Source organism: Haliaeetus leucocephalus, unplaced genomic scaffold (genome assembly GCF_000737465.1).
Source record: "Haliaeetus leucocephalus isolate CR32 unplaced genomic scaffold, Haliaeetus_leucocephalus-4.0 Scaffold866, whole genome shotgun sequence".
Classification (NCBI taxonomy): Eukaryota; Metazoa; Chordata; class Aves; order Accipitriformes; family Accipitridae; genus Haliaeetus; species Haliaeetus leucocephalus.
Window position 1 is genome coordinate 2,270,203 of NW_010973302.1, and position 17,887 is coordinate 2,288,089.

General features: G+C 41.9%; 1 protein-coding gene across 1 annotated transcript; it reads right to left on the reverse strand.

Moving 5' to 3' along the window:
• Nucleotides 1-315: 315 nt before the first annotated feature.
• Nucleotides 316-17,823, reverse strand: CFAP53 (cilia and flagella associated protein 53). Its single transcript, XM_010583018.1, has 8 exons — nt 17,748-17,823; nt 16,909-17,138; nt 14,702-14,875; nt 7,725-8,028; nt 4,058-4,276; nt 2,746-2,962; nt 2,137-2,239; nt 316-636 (listed from the first exon to the last, which is right to left on the reverse strand). Exons 1-8 carry the CDS (start codon nt 17,802-17,804, stop codon nt 396-398), a joined length of 1,545 nt encoding a protein of 514 aa, XP_010581320.1. The 5' UTR covers nt 17,805-17,823; the 3' UTR covers nt 316-395.
• Between the last annotated feature and the right edge of the window lie 64 nt (nt 17,824-17,887).

Here is a 17,887-nt window from a genome sequence, read left to right on the forward strand (position 1 = left end):
AAATGAAGATGAGTCACCAAGTACTTTTTGTCTAAATACAATAAAAGATTTTGCAAATATTCACAGTTTGAAAGGCATTTTAATAGAAGTTTGCTGAAACTCTTCTACAAATTTTCTCTATGCGGATTTTAAAGAATGCCTACAAGTCATTCGTGTCATAATAATACATCATTATACTGCAGAGAACATACAGTATTCTTGTATTAAAATGTCACTTTGATTTGGATCATTTTGTCAAAAAATCCATAGGTAAAAATAACCTTTAAAATACTATGTTTCTTGTATTTTCCAGTTAAATATTTTGAGCATCACAGTGGAGAGGGGCCTGCTAACTCAAGTCAGTTATAAACACCCTTAGAAAATGTTTTTAAAGGCAACTGAGTAAGTTAAAAATATCATAGTAAGTGATCTTCTTGAGAGTTAGACATTAGTTTCCTTCTCAAAGGGTGGGTCTTTGCTAGTTTCTCAAAAGGCCTTGATAGAATGTCCTGTACCCTTTCTTGGTAAGCTCTCTCTGCTGCTAGACCCGATTCATATTCTCGCTGCTTCTCTTCTTCCTCAGCATCACGCGCCTGTTGTCGATAGGCAATCTGAGCCCCGAGTTGCTCTTGGTATTCTTTTGCTTCCTTTAGTTTTCTGGAAATGACATATGAATAGCTTATTTATGATGTGTGGGTAAAAAAATAAAAAACTTTTTTTTTATTATTATTATTTAATCCCTTAGCATTCAACCTTAGACTAAAGAATCATTAAAAACTCCTTTTAGGTGTTAAGAATAACTACCACTATTAACCAAATGCTACATGTTAACCTTACTTTCTTTGGAGAATTAATTGCATTCTGTTATATCTTATAAAGCAGACGGCAAAAATCAGTGCTTAACAAAAAAAAAAAAAAAAAGGGGGAGCAAGAACAACTCCTTGTAATCAGCATGCCTTCCCTGTCCCTCACAGTGGCGGTGAGAGGACAGAGAATGAGTGTGTCAGGTCTCAGTCCCTTCCTACCTCAGGCTCATCGCCGCAGCAGCCTTACACCCCATCTCCACTCCCTCATTCTGAAGATAACAGTTACTGCCAACAGGGAAGGCAGAGTGCAGGCTCCTGCTGCAGCCTTGTACTGATATTCTAGGAAATGGCTGTCAGAAGAAATCATTCTTCCATTCTACCTTGAGACTCATACATTCCTTTCATTAGCCTTTGGAGCAGCAGTGGAAGTCTACCTACGTGTTCAGGCACTTCTGGAGCAGGAGTCACACAGACACTTAAAACACCAACAGTCTAGTCAAGACTTGTGCGCTAAATGCAACACAGTTGAACCACAAACACTTACTGACAGCACTGAATGCCTTCTTTGCTAAGCGAAGCATATCCAAAATGAAGCCCAGCGCATTTCCTTCAGGAGGGTGAGATTTCTACCATAGCCAGGAGATTGTTACCACTAAAGCCATCAGAGAACACAAGAGATAGTGGCTGTGGAAGGAGCTACTCAGTTACCTCCACAGACAAGTGTGGAGAAAGGGCAGGAGTACAAAAGGGAAATCGAGCGAGTGAAATAAGGCCCTTTGCTCTAGGCTTTGCATGACACCCAGAGGAACATTTCAGCTACTGCGTATAACTATATTCTCACCCTGAGGAACCATAAGGTAAGGAGAACCCCGTGCAGCTGGGTTATGTGCAGTGGTCTGGTATTTTGGTGGCTGACTATATGATTGTTTAAGGAATGCGTGTGGGTGGAGTTTAGCAATGAGCCTGAACACACTAGTTCTCCTAGGTAAGTAACGAACTAACCTTTCATTATCCCTCCTCCCCAAACCTCTGCCACTCCTAATAGCACCTCAGAGTATGAGGGGGTGTATTTAATAAACATGATGGATGTAAGTCACATGATGGTCCAAAAAGACCAAAACAAGGATATGTAATGAAACACCATTATTTGTATGATGAGATCAGAATTAGTGATTTAATACCAATTGCAATATAACAGGGCTGCTATTGAGCAGTTCGGAGCAGAGCCTCTCTGAACAGAAGAAAGCCCACCCAGTGCTCTTAGAGTTATCTGAAAATGAGAATTAGCCTACTCACAAGTTTAAAAGATTGATCTGCAATGAAATGAACGGATGGCATAAAATAAAAATACCTTGCATATTTTTCTTCTTCTATATGCTCGAGTTCTGAGATTGCTTCAGCTAATAACTTCCTCTCTTGAGCAAGTTCTTCCTGCTCCTTTGCACTTCTCTGCACTAAAAAAAAACAACCCAAAACAAAATCCCCCAACTTTTAGAAGATAACAGCACTGCTAATCTTGAAGGGACAGTGAGACTGTATTCAAGCCAAGTAGCCTAGATAGCAAGCCTGAATTTTGTTGCTTCTGAAGAGGCACACAAACAATGGCAAGTGTATTCTCAGCTTATTTTTTTCATCCACTCAGAACAGATTTCACATTCAGAGCTTCATCCTAATAACAACATAATTAATAATAATGATTGCTTTCTCATACAATCCTTACTTTACTAGGCTTTGCTCTGGTGATAGCAATGGGAAATTAGTGTAAGGAATGCCTCTAGGAGTAAAGTTTCAGAAGCAGATTCAGAGACAGTAGCATTGTTGTCCACTCAACCATACAGCCTGTGCAGGCTGGGCCAGATGGTCTTCCCAAAAGCAGTGTGTTGTACTCCCTCTGCCTTTGCCAAGACTTGGCATTCATGCGGTAGGTCTGGTGCACAGACAGCGAGCTGTTACTACTTACACTTCTCCTCAATCTGCAGTTGTCTTGTATTCAGGACATCTTTCAGTAGCTGCTGTCTGGCCTCCTTTTCCAATCGCATTTGCTCAGCCTTCTTGGCCCAAACCTTCGCCATCTCTTCATCAAGGAGCTTGTCCACTTCTTTTTCTCGCTGTTTCTCCTCCTCCAGCTGTTGTGCCAGGTGTGCCAAGTAAGTCTGCTGCTCCTTGAACAGCTCTTTCTGCAAACACACAGACATTTGCAGATCTGAGTAAATGAGTTCAAAAAAGCCTCTCAAATCACAAAGAGAAGTGCTGGTTTGCAGCCAGCACGGGAACTGGGAGCCTAGAGCTCCATTCCAAACCCTGCCATGGGAAAGAGCTGTGCAGACTCTTCTTCCTGGTCAGTGGATGGTACCTGGACAACAGCATAAGAGCAGAACAAATACAGAGTGATCCCTTCCCCCATGGCAGCTCAGCTGTCTACAACACAGACATTTTACAAACTTTCCACAGCTGACCAGGCTACTTCACCATCACCTGCATTAGAAGCCTTGGGATCCAATAAATGTAATAATAAATAATAATAAGTATCACCTCCTCTAATTTTGTGCCAAGGTCTAACAGTGAGTTTATACAACTTACCTAACATACACGAGCTTCTAAATATCTTGAGCAGAGTAATGAATGCAGCTCCCTGCTCTGTCTTAAAGTTACCTTGAGACCCGTTTTTATCCTGAAGTTGGACAATCTACTTGTTTTAAATTTAGGAAGTGACAGACAGATCCATCATTTCATGGCACCTCCAAGATATTTAACATGAGGTTTTGCGTCTATATATCCAGCTATTAAAGATTTAAAACTGTTTCTTAGTATTAATAAATTAGAATAAGTTAAATATTTACTTTCTTCTGCAGTTACAAATATTTAATAAAACAGGTCCACAAAACAAAAAATATTTTTCTAACCTCCATTACATCCATGCAGTATAAGGATGAAAAAGCTCAGGTGATTTATACACAATGAAATCAGCACGGAGGGACAAGATTCCAGGATTTCCTGAGAGCCCCCTTCTTTTTTCTAGCCTGGTAGCCCTGCTCATTACAAAGCACACTTTAAACTACTTGCTGTGGTTTTAACAGCTAATGGGCTTCTTCAGAGCAGTAGAGCGCTGGCAGGAGGAGAGGCAACAGGCTATGCAACAAAAGAATCAACTTGTTCAGAGAAAAGGGCTTGTGTCTGATCTCATTTATACTGTGCGGTTCACTAAGGGCCACAAAATTAGTCTAGATGAGGTATTGCCCCACAACTTCACAATGAACACCTCTAGTCCTTACTTTTCTTTTTGTTTTCTCCTCGGTGTCCTCCTGGGGTTCCTGAACAGATTTTTCTAAGATCTTCATCTCTAGGGCAAGTTCACCTTGTTTTTCTTCATTAAGACGATTCTTCTTGTCCTGTGCTGCACTGAGCAACATATCCCTGTATTCCTTCTGTTTCTGTAGTTTCTCCATCTGAATTTGTTCATCTTCTAGCTTAAGCAGTTGCTGCTGTTCTTCCTACAATGGCAAAAATCGCCAGCTTGTAAAATCATTGCATAACTTCAGACTAAGTGATGGCTAGAATTAGTTTAATTGAAACATTGAAGAGCAAAGATAAATATTTAAAGCCTTTCTTGCTGACATTGGAGAATTAGTGCCATCCATTAGACCTGTTAAAGCATGAACATTTTAGCATATTGTTCATTGGAATTCAGGATTTTTCTCTTTAATTATCACATGCACTTCAATACCAAAACACTGAAATGCCTGATGTTCTCCAAGTATTTCAAGTGGAGAGACAGAGTCATCTCTTTAGAGAAGTCAATACCATTGCAGCACATGTGATCTATATCCAAATCTTCACACAGAGCCCGTAACCACTAACCACAAACACAGCCATGTGTTCCACCTGTTTCTGCATATATTATCTGTCCTGTGTCTCTGCTGACATTCGGAGCACCGCATCTCTAGCGGACATAAGGTTGCACAAAGTAAGTAATTGTATCCTTGGGCAGTAATTGCATCTGATGGGCAGTTACTGACTTCTCATGGCTTCAAACCATTCCGCTTTATATTGGAAAGAACAGGAAAATGGACAGTAAAGTTGAGTTCTTAAGAAAGAAACAAAGAAAAATAGCAAACATATATTCAAGACCAAACAGGTATATGTACATTCAAGATTATTTAGCCAAAAGAAAAAAAAAATCCCAAAGCAGCATCAATAAAGTAACTTAGCATAATTCCTGAACATCCTGCATTTGAATAAGTTTACAAGCAGTCATAGTCATAAAACAGTATGTGGCCATCATCAGCTTATGTACAGGTCTTAGAAACAATGCCTCAGCTGTCTTGAAGGTACAGGTTTTTGTTAACATGTTTTTAAATTAAATGCCTCTTTTGTAATGTCAATAAATATTCTAACATGCATCAGCAGGTTTGCCATAAACAACATGTTTAATCTTCCCTATACGGAAGTACAAGCTGCACTTCCTAAGGAATGTAACTTGTTATGCTGGACATAAAGCACCCACTGAGTCTTTCAGTGTTTCAAAGCCAAAACTGACTTTGCTATCTGCCCCAATGGTCAAATTCACTTTCAGAAGCTGGTAAAACAGCTTTGAAACTCAGTACATATTATTTGAACCACAGAATAAGTAATCAGAAAAACCTTTGGGCAGCGAAGATGGAAAGAAAGCAGAAATAGCAGTCTACTGGGCAAGTTGGCACGTGCCTTAGGCTGAATTCTGACGTCAGTTAAGTTGTATGAGAGTAGCCAAGGATGGGATCCATGGTGCTTACTCTGTGAAAGTTTATACGATGGGATAACACAACATTGCAAATGTACACAGAAATTGTTACCAACCATCCATCTGCAAGCCAGGACCAAAGTGCTATGGCAGAAACTAGTCTAGCGCTTGTGATGCTACAGCCAGAATAACATGATTTCAGTCACTTTCTCAAGAAATTACAATTCTTTAACGGAGAGAAAAGACAAGAGAGGGAGGAAGGCAGCTAATTGGGTAATGTAGCTAATGCAAAAATTGCTGTGTCTGTTTTGTCATCCAGCCCGAGCTATCTTGATGCACACGTATGGTCTATCATGGCAAAGGTGCAAGTTTTGCTTCCCTAAATAATCTATTTCCATTGCAACAACCAGAAGAAACCATTATACACAGAGACACTTAGCTGTCCATAGCACGTCCTTCACCCAGATGAAACCCCTGATCATTAGAGGCTACCAACTCTGTACTGAAAAACTTGTAATGACGCCATCTGTCACAGCCCTCTTTGCTAAAAAAGGATTACATCCCATTTTCAATAAAGAAACCCTCCTTTATGGACCCTTTGAAGAAAGCTTTCTTCCAGAGACTAAACCACTTTACCAGAAATTTATCTCCTTGACAGAGCCCAAGGCAGCTGTCTTCAGGGGAAGCTACAAAGTCTTCTATTCTAATATCATTTTTCCAAAAAGGCCAGTTAAGTAGAAGTGTTCTCTGCCTGGGAGGTTTGGCAGTGCCTTAAAAGTTCTTACAAGAAAATAATTTTATTCCGCATGTCCTTAAATAAGTGAAACATTACAGTCTAGCTAGGAATAAGGACTCCACTGTTTTACAGCCAGGATTTTCAGAGCTTTAGATTCATTATTGTCACTATTTTTAAAAAGTAGTGGAGTATATATCTTGCCAACATCAGCTTCCACTGCCTAACAGAGTACCCTGAGGGATCATTCAATTGTTACATGTAAATAGCTGCAAAATGAAGACTGAGTCTGAACTAAGCAGTCTCCTGTAACACAACAAAGTCAACACAGAATACTGTGAACTACCAAGCCCCACTAAAGCCAGCACAACTACAGCAAGTCTACCCTTGGGAGAGATGAGGAAAAAAGAGGGTAGTGGCCAAACAGTTGAGCCAAGGTAGCCAAATGCTTCTCACAATGTGACACCCAACAGCACTAATAGGTGAGAGAGCTTAGGCATTGCTTGCTAATTTGTTAAAAAAAAAAATAATTAAAAAATGGATGTAGATTAATTCAGTCAGCTGGGGCATAAGCAGCTGGGATTTTCCGTATAAATCTATCTCCTCACGTACATATCAGGGTCCTGAGTGCACCAGCAGGCTCTGCCACCTCTCTGCAGGGGCTTGGCTGCCTGTTCTCACAGCCAGCCCTGACGTGAGCCTTGAATCAGAGCTGGGAAAGAGCGGTGCAAGAAGGGGCTGAGAGGAGTCGCTTGGGAGCTGCAGTTCGGCTCAGTCTCTCACCCCTGGTGCCTACGTGAGCTACGCTACAGGTACGCCTGTGCCTGAGGTCGATCCTGATCCAGACCTGCTGACTTGACTTCCTGGCTTCACCTTGGACTTCACCACAACAGACCTGCTGAGCAGTTTGGACTGTTAGATGACCTCATTAACATCAGCAGACCTGCTCTGCTCCGTTCCTTCGGGTACTGTGGAACTCTTGTCAGGGAGGACAGTGTACTTGCCTGCCCTGCTGTCACCCTCGGCTCCTGGCTCACCTTCCCTTCTGGGAGCAGCACACTCTTGCTGCTTCGTCCCAGTGCACTTACCATGATGATTAAACATATGTATCATGGTCTGAGATCTGGTGTTACAGATTACAGCTGGGACACAAGACTCTCTAGCTATCCCACAGGAAACTGGAAATCAGAGAATTGCAAAGATGTCTGGCAAAAGCTTAAAAATATTTCCATTTCCCACAAAGGCTCCGAGAGGCTTTGAATGCCAAAATCCTTTACAATGCTGTTTCAAAAGATGTATTTCCCTCTGTAAACAGGAAAGCATTTGCCACAGCTCTGGAAAAGAGGCTTAGCATAATAGGACAGTCTCAGATACTAATGGAATCAGTGAAGATATAAATAAGGTAGGGATTAATCTAAATGTCTAGTAAGCCTATCATTAGGAGGGCCTTATACAGAACCCTGAATGAGAATGATATGGAAGTTACCAGAAATTGAGCCTCTTCTTCCTTCAGCCGCTTTGCCTCCTCTTTGTGAGCACTGAGCACCGCGACCTGGGCACTGAGCACATTCAGGATTTCCCGATTCTGTTCTGCTGATTTCTGCATCTCTACTGCCTCTCGCTTTTCCTTAGCCAACCTATCCTCTTCCCAAAGCTCTGCAAACATCTGCTCCTCCTCTTTCTGTTGCTTTTTCAATTCCTCCTTCAAAGCTAGCTGGGCCAGCCGATCTTCACACAATTCCTTCTGATGCTTCTTCATCCACTGTACACGAAGCTCCTCACATTGTTCTCTGAAAGGCAACATAAAAGTTTAAAAAAAAAAAAAGTCTCAAAATAACAAGCAAGTCTAGAGATGTGTGATGGATGGAGGCTCCCAGCTGATAACTACTCAAAGGACCACAGCTCAGGACGTGGAATTCTACACCTGGTCTGACACTGACCCCTTGTGAGGCCTATGGAATCATAGAAAGCCTGATTTGATAGAGATTTTGACATTAATGAGTTGAAGAGCAGGTCCTATATTTGCATTTGTAAAAAAAAAAATAATCTCTATACACATGCACAACATATATATGTTATTTATCCAATGTGTATTTTATATAAAATGTATATATGTAGTTGGAACATGCATTGTGTGGGGTTTCTATATATATATACACACTCTTTTTTAACATATAAAGCACATGCACACTACGCTTGTTCAAACGTGTGGGTTGCTCTTAATTCAAATGAGGACTTAGAACAGGTTTATTAGTCACTTGAAAGCTCATTCATATTCAGAAAATACTTTGTGAGGTTACACAGTTGAACAGGAACCACTAGAAATCTATTCATTTTTTTAATGAAGTTTTGTGGGATAATTCAGAAAAGTTGCAATAAAAGTCTGGAGAAGCTATAAAGTCAAACAAGTAACTCAGCTTTCAATTTTCATTTACTCACTGCAACTGAGTTGCATATAAACAGGTATTTATCTTCAGTTGATGAAGACTCAACTACTTGCAGATTCTGCTTTTATTTTTGCAAAGCACTATTGAGATCAACATATGCTACCAAACAATATTTAATTTGAACAATATACAAGCATTTTAATTCTGTTCTATAACCAGGTTATAGATTTTCATAAAATCAAAATGTGAAACTAGCAGACAATGGTGAAGATCTACAAGTGTTAAGGATCTACATAAGCTCTAAGGATGTGTGATAGACACACATGAATGCTGTGAAGTAAAAAGATCTCTCACAATTTCATGCTGAATGAAACCATCTTCTACAGATTATTGCAGTGCTATTTAGGAATTCATAGCAGACATCGTAAGATATGATTGACTCAATCTTGAACCACTGCATGACAGCAGTAGTTACCTGTACAATGTGAAATACTATTACTTTATACAATCCTGTATGAGCTGACAATCCTGTGTAGCAAAAATATTAAATATTCATCAAGCAACTATCTCATAGTACTATCATTCTTGACATCAGGAGAGTTACTTAATTTTCATAACTACAGCAATGAAACAAAATCTGAATGAATTCCATTGCCTAAGATGTATTTATTTATTATTTTTTTTTACTTAAAAGCAAAATTAAGTTTGCCAGCACTAAAGATAGATATTTGGTGGTTAGCTTTTTCATAATCTGTGCCTCTGCTAAGGATCTGTCTCTGCAAAGTCTTCACTTTTCTAAATGATTCCCAAGTTAAATATAGCTGCTGTCTCCATCTAAACCCACATCTATATTCCCTGACCTGGGTTTCGGGTATAGAATTAATAGGAGTGTTATTGTCTGTCTGGGGCCATGGGTTCCCACCTCCACGGAGGCTATACAAACGATGCAAATTTGACCTCTCCCCAAGGCCAACTGCTACATCCACTGACAGTGAGGCAAACAGGGAAAGAGTTTTGCAACACGGGATGTGACTGGTGCTCTATAACTCATTTCTGCCCTAAAACTAGCAAGATTATGCTCTAGAATAATGGCTTCTTTACTTGACACTGCTCCGTCATCACCTCCCGCTCACCTCCTGCTAACAAGCACAGAATGAGCACAGCTCCTGGTATCATTAATACGTGGCTGAGGCACCTACCAGCGCATAATAATTATGTGTTGGCTTACAGATCTTCCAAAGCTTTACCAATAAAACTCCATGCTAAGCCAGCCTAATAAAAATTACTTAGGGTTTATAAACCGCAAAGAGCATTTACCCAAACAGCCCTCCTCTTGTTCAGAACCAGCTGAACAAGCTGCTGACAGACAGAAAAAGCGACTGTGCCAAAAGCCAGCCTGACCCTGTTCTCAGTGCCACAGTGAAAGCCATCCAACCAGTCAAACATACGGTGGAGCGGTGCAAAATCAGAGCTGTGACTGTGGAGGGCAAGGATTGCTACACCTCACTCTCCCTTGGTGCTGCAGGAGTGAGATACAGCCAAATAACACAATGCTTGACCTGTAATTTCATGCAGAAGTGGAGGTCTCACCACATTTTCTTCCTGTTGGCATTCACTGCTTGCTGCCTCACACTTCATCTGTAAGCTTCCGGGGCCAAGGGCATCTGTCTCTTCATCCTCTCCTTGTAAAGCACCTAATGCCATGGAGGCAGTGATGAAAGGTGCTAAGCACTACACACAAACGATAAAAGGGAAAGCAGCACCATGAAAACAAAAATTCTCATTTTATTTGATATTCAGAAGGTATTTCTAACCTCTTAACTGTTCCTGACTGAGAAGAAACAACAGTAATCTGCCAAGTCCCCTTTCATCAACACCAAGCCTCTCTGAGATAAAGACTGCCACACTTAGCACTTTTCTCCCCCAATCCTAGGACGCGCCACATCCTCTAACCAAATGTTGGGTTCTTCCCTGAGAGCTAGGCTTGTATCCTCTAAAGGAGAAATTGTCCCTGGAATGAGGAACCATCCTCAGCTCAGGTCTCCATAAGAGAAAGGTGAGGAAATACAGGAACCAAGGAGCAGATGCCAGTGCAGGCTAGTGAAAAGGGAGGGCTGTTTTACTTCCTTGTATGAGATGAGAACCTTCTGACCACTCATTCACTGGTTGTCCCAACAATGACAGCAGAGAGCAGCCCAGCGATGTGCATGCCGTGAGCCACAGCGCACTCCAAGGTGCCCCTGCCTTCAAACAGGTCAACAAACATACTACATCATTGCTGGTTTTCTTACATTTTAACACTGGGATCTATCTTCCAACTCCCAGATAGGAGTTAGTGGTGATTAAAGACTACAGTACTAATTAGTATTCATGAAAAATATATTTCTCAAACGTTCTGAGGGAAATATGCCACTATTAAGATTTGAAATCTTACACCATTAGAAATAACTGTATTACCTTAACACAATGGGTTCAAAGTTCTCTCAGCAGTGAGGGAATAAAGAATTAGTTATTCTTTTTCATGATTATAAACTAATCTGAATTTAATTGAATTCTCAGAGGGGAAGAGAAGTTAAATAAAAGTTCAGCATGGTTAGAATTTTAATAGAAAATAACCCTGTAATTGCTTGATTTCATCAAAATAATTCCTTCAAAGCAGCTTTTACAGCAACCTATAAACATCTGCTCCCCCAGATGGCTGTTTTTCTTCCTCACTTTGCTATCCTAAGCCTCTTAACATTAAAATTGTGCCTGTATGTAGCCACTTCCCAAAGACAGAAACTACATGTATTCCCCCCCAGTTATTTACTCATTTTATGGCTGCAGTACAAAGTTGCTGTGATAGCAACATTCTCTCTATGGATGCTTCTGATGTTATCACAAGAAAGGATGCAATGTGTTTTATGCAAATTCTAAGACATTGCAATTTTCTTTAAAGATACCAGTGATGAACATACCCACGGGCTAAAACTGGCTGAATATCTCTTCATACAAGCGGTAGCCCTTCATGAAAATTAAATCCAGCAGGACTCTGGTGGTCCAAGCACTGTCCCCTCTATCACCTTGCGACAAAGGACTCTTCCTGGCTAACACCACTACTGAGAAGCTGTTAAATCTACACCCTCAGGCTATAGCTCCAAACCCAGCCCACATGGCAGATAAAAAGAGCTGCCTTTTAGTATTCTGCAATAATGTACCAGAGTGCTGTACACTCACTATAGGTGCTCCTATACCTCAGGTTTGAGAATCTATACCTGCAAAAGAGCAGAGCGCCTTGCTCAAAGTTAAAAGAAATATAAAGTAGTCTGTATTAGGTTTCAGAAAGACATTCAAAACAGTTGTAAATTCACAGGCAAAGAGAAAGAGAAAATCATGCGTGTATCCCACCTGCTACTGGAAATGACCTTGCGGGGCTCCTCTGGGTGTGCCCTAGACCAACAGTCTCCAAGGTGGGATGTGCAAGACAATCCATTGGGGTGTGGGAAGAAAGTATGTTTTGTACCATTAATAAATAACATCAAAAATAAAAATAGTGTTTATTTCATCTTTACCTCACCCTCTTTTAATTTCTATTTTTGCATATGTTTTATAATATACATAATATACTAGTACAGTAGTACAAGCATATAATTTATCAATAAATGAACATATTGGGGGTGAGTGCTAACAATTTTTTTTTACTGATAGGGGTGCACAGTCAAAGAGGTTTGGAGACCACTGCCCTAGAGGACAGGTTGTGACACAATTACAGATTCCTGGTTGTGGATCTTCAATAAGCATTGGTCTCCTGAGCAACAAAGCCTGCTCCCAGATCTCTGCATGGATCAGGACAGTTTAGGAGGAGGAATAACAGCTAACGGTGCGGGGAAAAACAGATTTGGGGCTACTTAAAGATGACAAATACATGCAGATTCAGATATTAGAAGTTACTAATCTAATCAGAATTGATCACCACAGTAGAGAATTCCTTTCTCGTTGGAAAAGGACAAGAAGGCTTTAAAATATTACTGAGAGTATACATGAAGAAATGTATCTGTCTTTCAAAGGAGAGATCAACAGACAAAGTAAACTGTTGCTGGTGTTATTAAAGTTTTGATTTTTTATAGGAACCTTAATTTAAGAGTAGAAAGAGACAGAGCTAGAAGAACAGAGAGAGGAACTGACTATGGAAACATATTTCCATTACATCAGGACAGTCAAAGAGAAGAACTCTCTGCACTGTAGGATGAAGATTCATTTGCAAAGATACTCAAAGATTGCCACTCACAGCAGCTGTGAAGGAAGAGGATTTCACTGCCTCCAAATCCTCTGAAAAACTGCAGGCAGCAGAACACCACCAGTAAAGCTCCAGCAACACTTTTTAATGGGATACTATGTGGTATGAATATTGCCTAGATCCAAGAGCAGACTGGGAAAGGTAGAAGGATGATGGGAATGATTCCATGAGACTGAGTGAACCATACATCAATAGAGTTGTCCTGGGAAGAAAGAGGACCTCAGACATTAAGACAGGCAACTGCAGCATGAAAGTCCAAGTAGGTATCACCAGATGATGAGATTCACCGGTGGGATTCATTTTGCAATTAAAACACCTGAAATTAGGCATCCAAACAGCAATCTGCATGTGAGCTAAATTCCCATTCTAATCAATGGGAACCTAATCAATGCAGTCAGTGGAGGCTAGGGTGCAGTTCAACTGGCAGACCAGTATATGCCTACTTTAGGATGACATTAGGTTCCTTTAACTGTCCTGATCTCAATGAAGATCTACTGAGTAGAACAGGATTTCAGATTCTCAGTGAATATAAAGATACCAACACTTAGACACCTACCTTTAGGTGTCTAAATCACAAGCTGAATCCCTTCTCCTTGGCATGTAAGACAAGGTACAAGTACAAACTAAAAGGCACTCCAGCAGCGTCTCCTCTAAACAATTTTAAAAGGGAATTTCAGCCACTTTGTGTGATGGGTAGAGAACAAACTAGGAATTGTAAATTGCAAGGGCCATATTTTAAAGCCCGCATGTGAACTTAGAAGTGCATACACTGCCTTAACACCTGTCTCAGCCAATAAACCCCACCTTTAGGAAACAAATATTTATCTGTGAAATTAGTTAGAGTTTATGCACAAGTGAAAGCAAGTGTTGATTTTTATCCCCAGCTTCTGCACACTGAGAAGCAGGTGTTGTGGATTTCCATAGCACTGTGGGAGACTGGGAAGAGATACTTCAAATTATTACAATTAAATTACATTAATATTATTTTCATCCCTTCCTCAGAAAACCAGATTTCCAAGAATTGAACAAGTCAGTTTTCATGCCAAGGCCTCAGGGCCTGATAAGCACCTGCAAATCTTAATGACTTCAAAAGACACTGCCGAGCTCAGCGTCCAGGAAGATTTGGCACAGAACTTCAGGCTGCATTAAAACCTTAGCTTCAGCTGGTACTCTTGAAAAGTATGCAACAAATAAAAACACTGTCTTTTTGGACAATGTTAACTCTTCAAGGACCTTTGATGCATTAGCTTAATAAGCATGATTTAGGCCAAATTAACCTTCCATGAACGCTTTTCACTCCAATTATAGAAAGCTGAAATAGAACTATATGCCAGAACAAGGAACTACAAAAACAGCCGATTTGGCAGGTGAAAGTGCAAGGATGCTCACATAGGACGAGGATTTCAGCACTGAAGTTGGAAGAATGTTTTCATGGTATCTCACCACTTAAACAATGGAGACAGGACAGTTCTCTGCACCTGTTGCCTTCATCTCTATTAATGAAATTTCTTCTCACACATTTTGCTGAACATTACAGCATTGCAAATTTGGACCCCTGGTCTTTAGAGGCTGCACCCCTTCATCGACAGTGAGAAAAAGACTATACGCTGCTGCACTGCCGGCAACATAGCTGAGGCCTTTCAACTTCTGGCAAAGCTCATATGTCTCTATCCAAACCACCTTTTTTTTTTTTTATCGTTTCAATAACATTCATCTTTCCTTCCTCAGTTTATTATTGTCACCTTCTTGTTAAATTGCATCTTCATATTTACTTAGCCTAAATTCTATTTTATAAGATACCTGAACTGCTGCTCTCGTTTTTCAGCCACCAGTTGTTGTCTTTCTTTTTCTCTCTTCTCTCTCAGTAATTTTGCTCGCTCCCTCATTTTCTCTTGTTTCTCCAGTACTGTTTCTTCAAGTGAGTCCATCTCAGCAAAGTACCTACTTTCCTCTGCCTCCAGGAGCTCGCGAAGCCTGTAATGAAAACATTTAAATAAAAGCTAAAACAATACTTCTGTTGAATGATAAACTTCTAGTTTATTTGTTACAAGCGCAAAATGTGTATTGGGCTCCTTTCAACACTTCTTGCAAATGCCAAAGAAGGGAATGTCCAAGGGAATGTGAAATTTTAACTCAGGTTCACTCCTGTTGTGCCATGGATGGGATCTTACAGCACAACAGGAATGGTTCTGCCCTGGCACAGTTTAAGCTCCTTATCTTACAAACTATTAATCCTAGCAGCAAGAAACCTGGGGCTAAGGAATCCAGTAACTCACTAATCCCAGCCCAAATACCACAGTGGCCTCTGGAAATTCACTCTCACTGCTACTGCACAAGCAATAGTGCCACAGACTTATGCTGGCACTGCCGGTGGGAGTTACGGCAGCAAAGCCAAAGCCTGACTAATTCTGGAAACTGAATTGCACTCTCTTCACCATGTACTGAGCAGAGTCTCCTCACAAAGATGGCATGGGGATCTTAAGCAGTTAAATAAGAACAAACCCCATGAAGTTAAAAAAAAAATCCTGCACCTGGGGAGGAATAACCCCATGCATTGGTACACACTGGGGGCTGACTGGCTGGAAAGTGGCTCTGCAGAAAGGGACCTGGGAGTCCTGGCAGACAAGCTGAACATAAGCCAGCAATGCACCCTTGTGGCAAAGGCGGCCAACAGCATCTTTGGGCTGCATGAGGAAGAGCACTGCCAGCATGTCAAGAGAGGTGATCCTTCCTCTCCAGCACTGGAGAGACCTCATCCGGAGTGCTGAGTCCAGTTCTGGGCTCCTCAGCACAAGGAAAATACAGGCTTAGTGGAGCGAGCCCAGTGAAGGGCCAACTCAGATGATTAAGAGACTGAAGCATCTCTCCTAAAAGGAGAATCTCTCCTAACAATCTCTCTCTCCCGAGAGAGCTGGGACTGTTCAGTCCTGGAGAAGGGAAGGTTCAGCAGGATCTTAGGATCTTATCAATGTATATAAATATCTGAAGGGAGAGAATGCAGAAAAGGGAGACAGCTTCTTCTCAGTAGTGTCCAGTGACACAACAAGAGGCAATGGGCACAAATTAAAACATGTGGAATTCCACCTGAACACAAGAAAACACCTTTTTTTTTTCCCCCTTACTATGGGAGTGGTCAAATACCATAACAGGTTACCCACAGAGGTGGTGGAGTCTCCATGTGCGGAGATAAGCAAAACCCAAATGGACAGAGTCCTAGGCAACCTGCTCTAGGTGACTGCTTGAGCAGGGGGTCAGACTAGATTATCTCAGGAGGTTCCCTCCAACCTCAGTGATTCTGTGCAATTGTTGTACAATTCCCATGAAGACACATCAGACCAGGATACCAAACTGATGACCTTCAAGCTCCAAAGTCACTTAACGTGAAAGAGTAACTGAGAAATTAAACCATATGACTTTTTTTTTCCTAAGATCAGCACAGCACAATTCTGTTCTTCACAAGACAGTAATATGCCTCACCTTTATTATTTTTGAAAGACTTCTCAAAAAAATTTATTTTTTCAACTGCCTGTGCTGCAAAGTATTACTTGTAGACCTAAACATTAACTTGATGAGGTTGCAACAAAACCCTCAGTCACACCCAACAATTAGAGCTTCTGACACTTTTACCAACGTACTCTTCGTTGTCTTTAAAAATCAAGCAACACAAGTGCTATAATACTACTTTTATTTCACATTTGGCAGGCAAAGCTCTAAATGTCACCAAAACTGTACTAGTTACTGTGTTTGAATACATATCTCTAGTGATTGGCTCAGTACTAGTACTAGTAACAAGAGCCCAAAGGCTACTGTTTGCTCTGCATTGTTACTTGACCGCCAATTAAGCACACCTATGCTTTCTGCTACGATAACAAATACCATGCCACAATACACAGTGTAATATACAGAGCTGGCTCAGCTGAGTGTTTTTCCCTGTAATCGTTCCTCTAAGCATACTGTCAGGTTGAAAATAGTAGGGCAGATAGTGGTATTAGCTACTTGTTTGCTACCTCTCTCGTCTCTCATCAGTCCTCGCCAGATACTCCTGCATTGTCGCATCCACCTTTCTCTGCACAACGCTGTGCAGCCATTTTTGTTCGTTGCGTTGCTGCCACTCGTAGACGTTGCGATACCGGTTGTACAGCTTTAAGAAATTAGCATTTTCAAGGAGTTCCTTTTCTTTCTGTCTGCGGGCCAAGATAAAGTTTTCACTTGTTGGTTCTTTAGGAGGCTTGGCTCTCTGTAAGAGAAAGCATGTGTCTGGGTGAAAATATAATCAGTTATTCTGGGGTTTGGGGAGTTTTTTTAGTTGAGCTCATGATCAGATAAGTACATAACACCATATGATGAGAGTTCAAGGGTAATTAGGGATAAATCCCAACAAGCCTTGCCTTGAAGAGCACAACCCCAGTACAAGAGCATGACGTGGCTCCAGGTGCCAGCGCTTGTCCGTTGCCCAGGCCACAGCTTAAATCTCACCCTGCAGATCCAAGGGGATGTTTACGGTCTGCTTTACACGCACGGAACAAACGCCCCGCCGCCTCCGTCTCCAGCGCAGCTCCCCGGGGCTCCGAGCACCTCCTCACACACAGCCACACCCCCAAAAGGAGCGGCCTCGCCCCGCACCGGTACAGTCGGACCGGCTCCCGCAGGGACCCGCAGCAGAGGGCAGCGGATCCTCCCAAGGCCCTCAGCCCGCACAGCACCGGGCTCCCCCGGGAAGCCCACCCCTCCCGGTTCCTCTCAGAGGGCCCCACCCCAACCGGCACCGGGTTGAGGCGCCCGCCCCAAGGACCCCGCACCACCCGGGAGCGGAGCAGACTCCTCCCGCGCCGGCTCGGTCCCTCACCAGCGCCAAGGAGTGCGGGACAGGCCCGGTCACCTCCCGCCGCCATCGCGCCTCCATGGCCGCCCCGACGCGCCGCTCGTTGCTGTAGCAACGCGCGGCGGCGGAAGTGACCTCATGACGCCGGGGACGCGCGCGGAAGT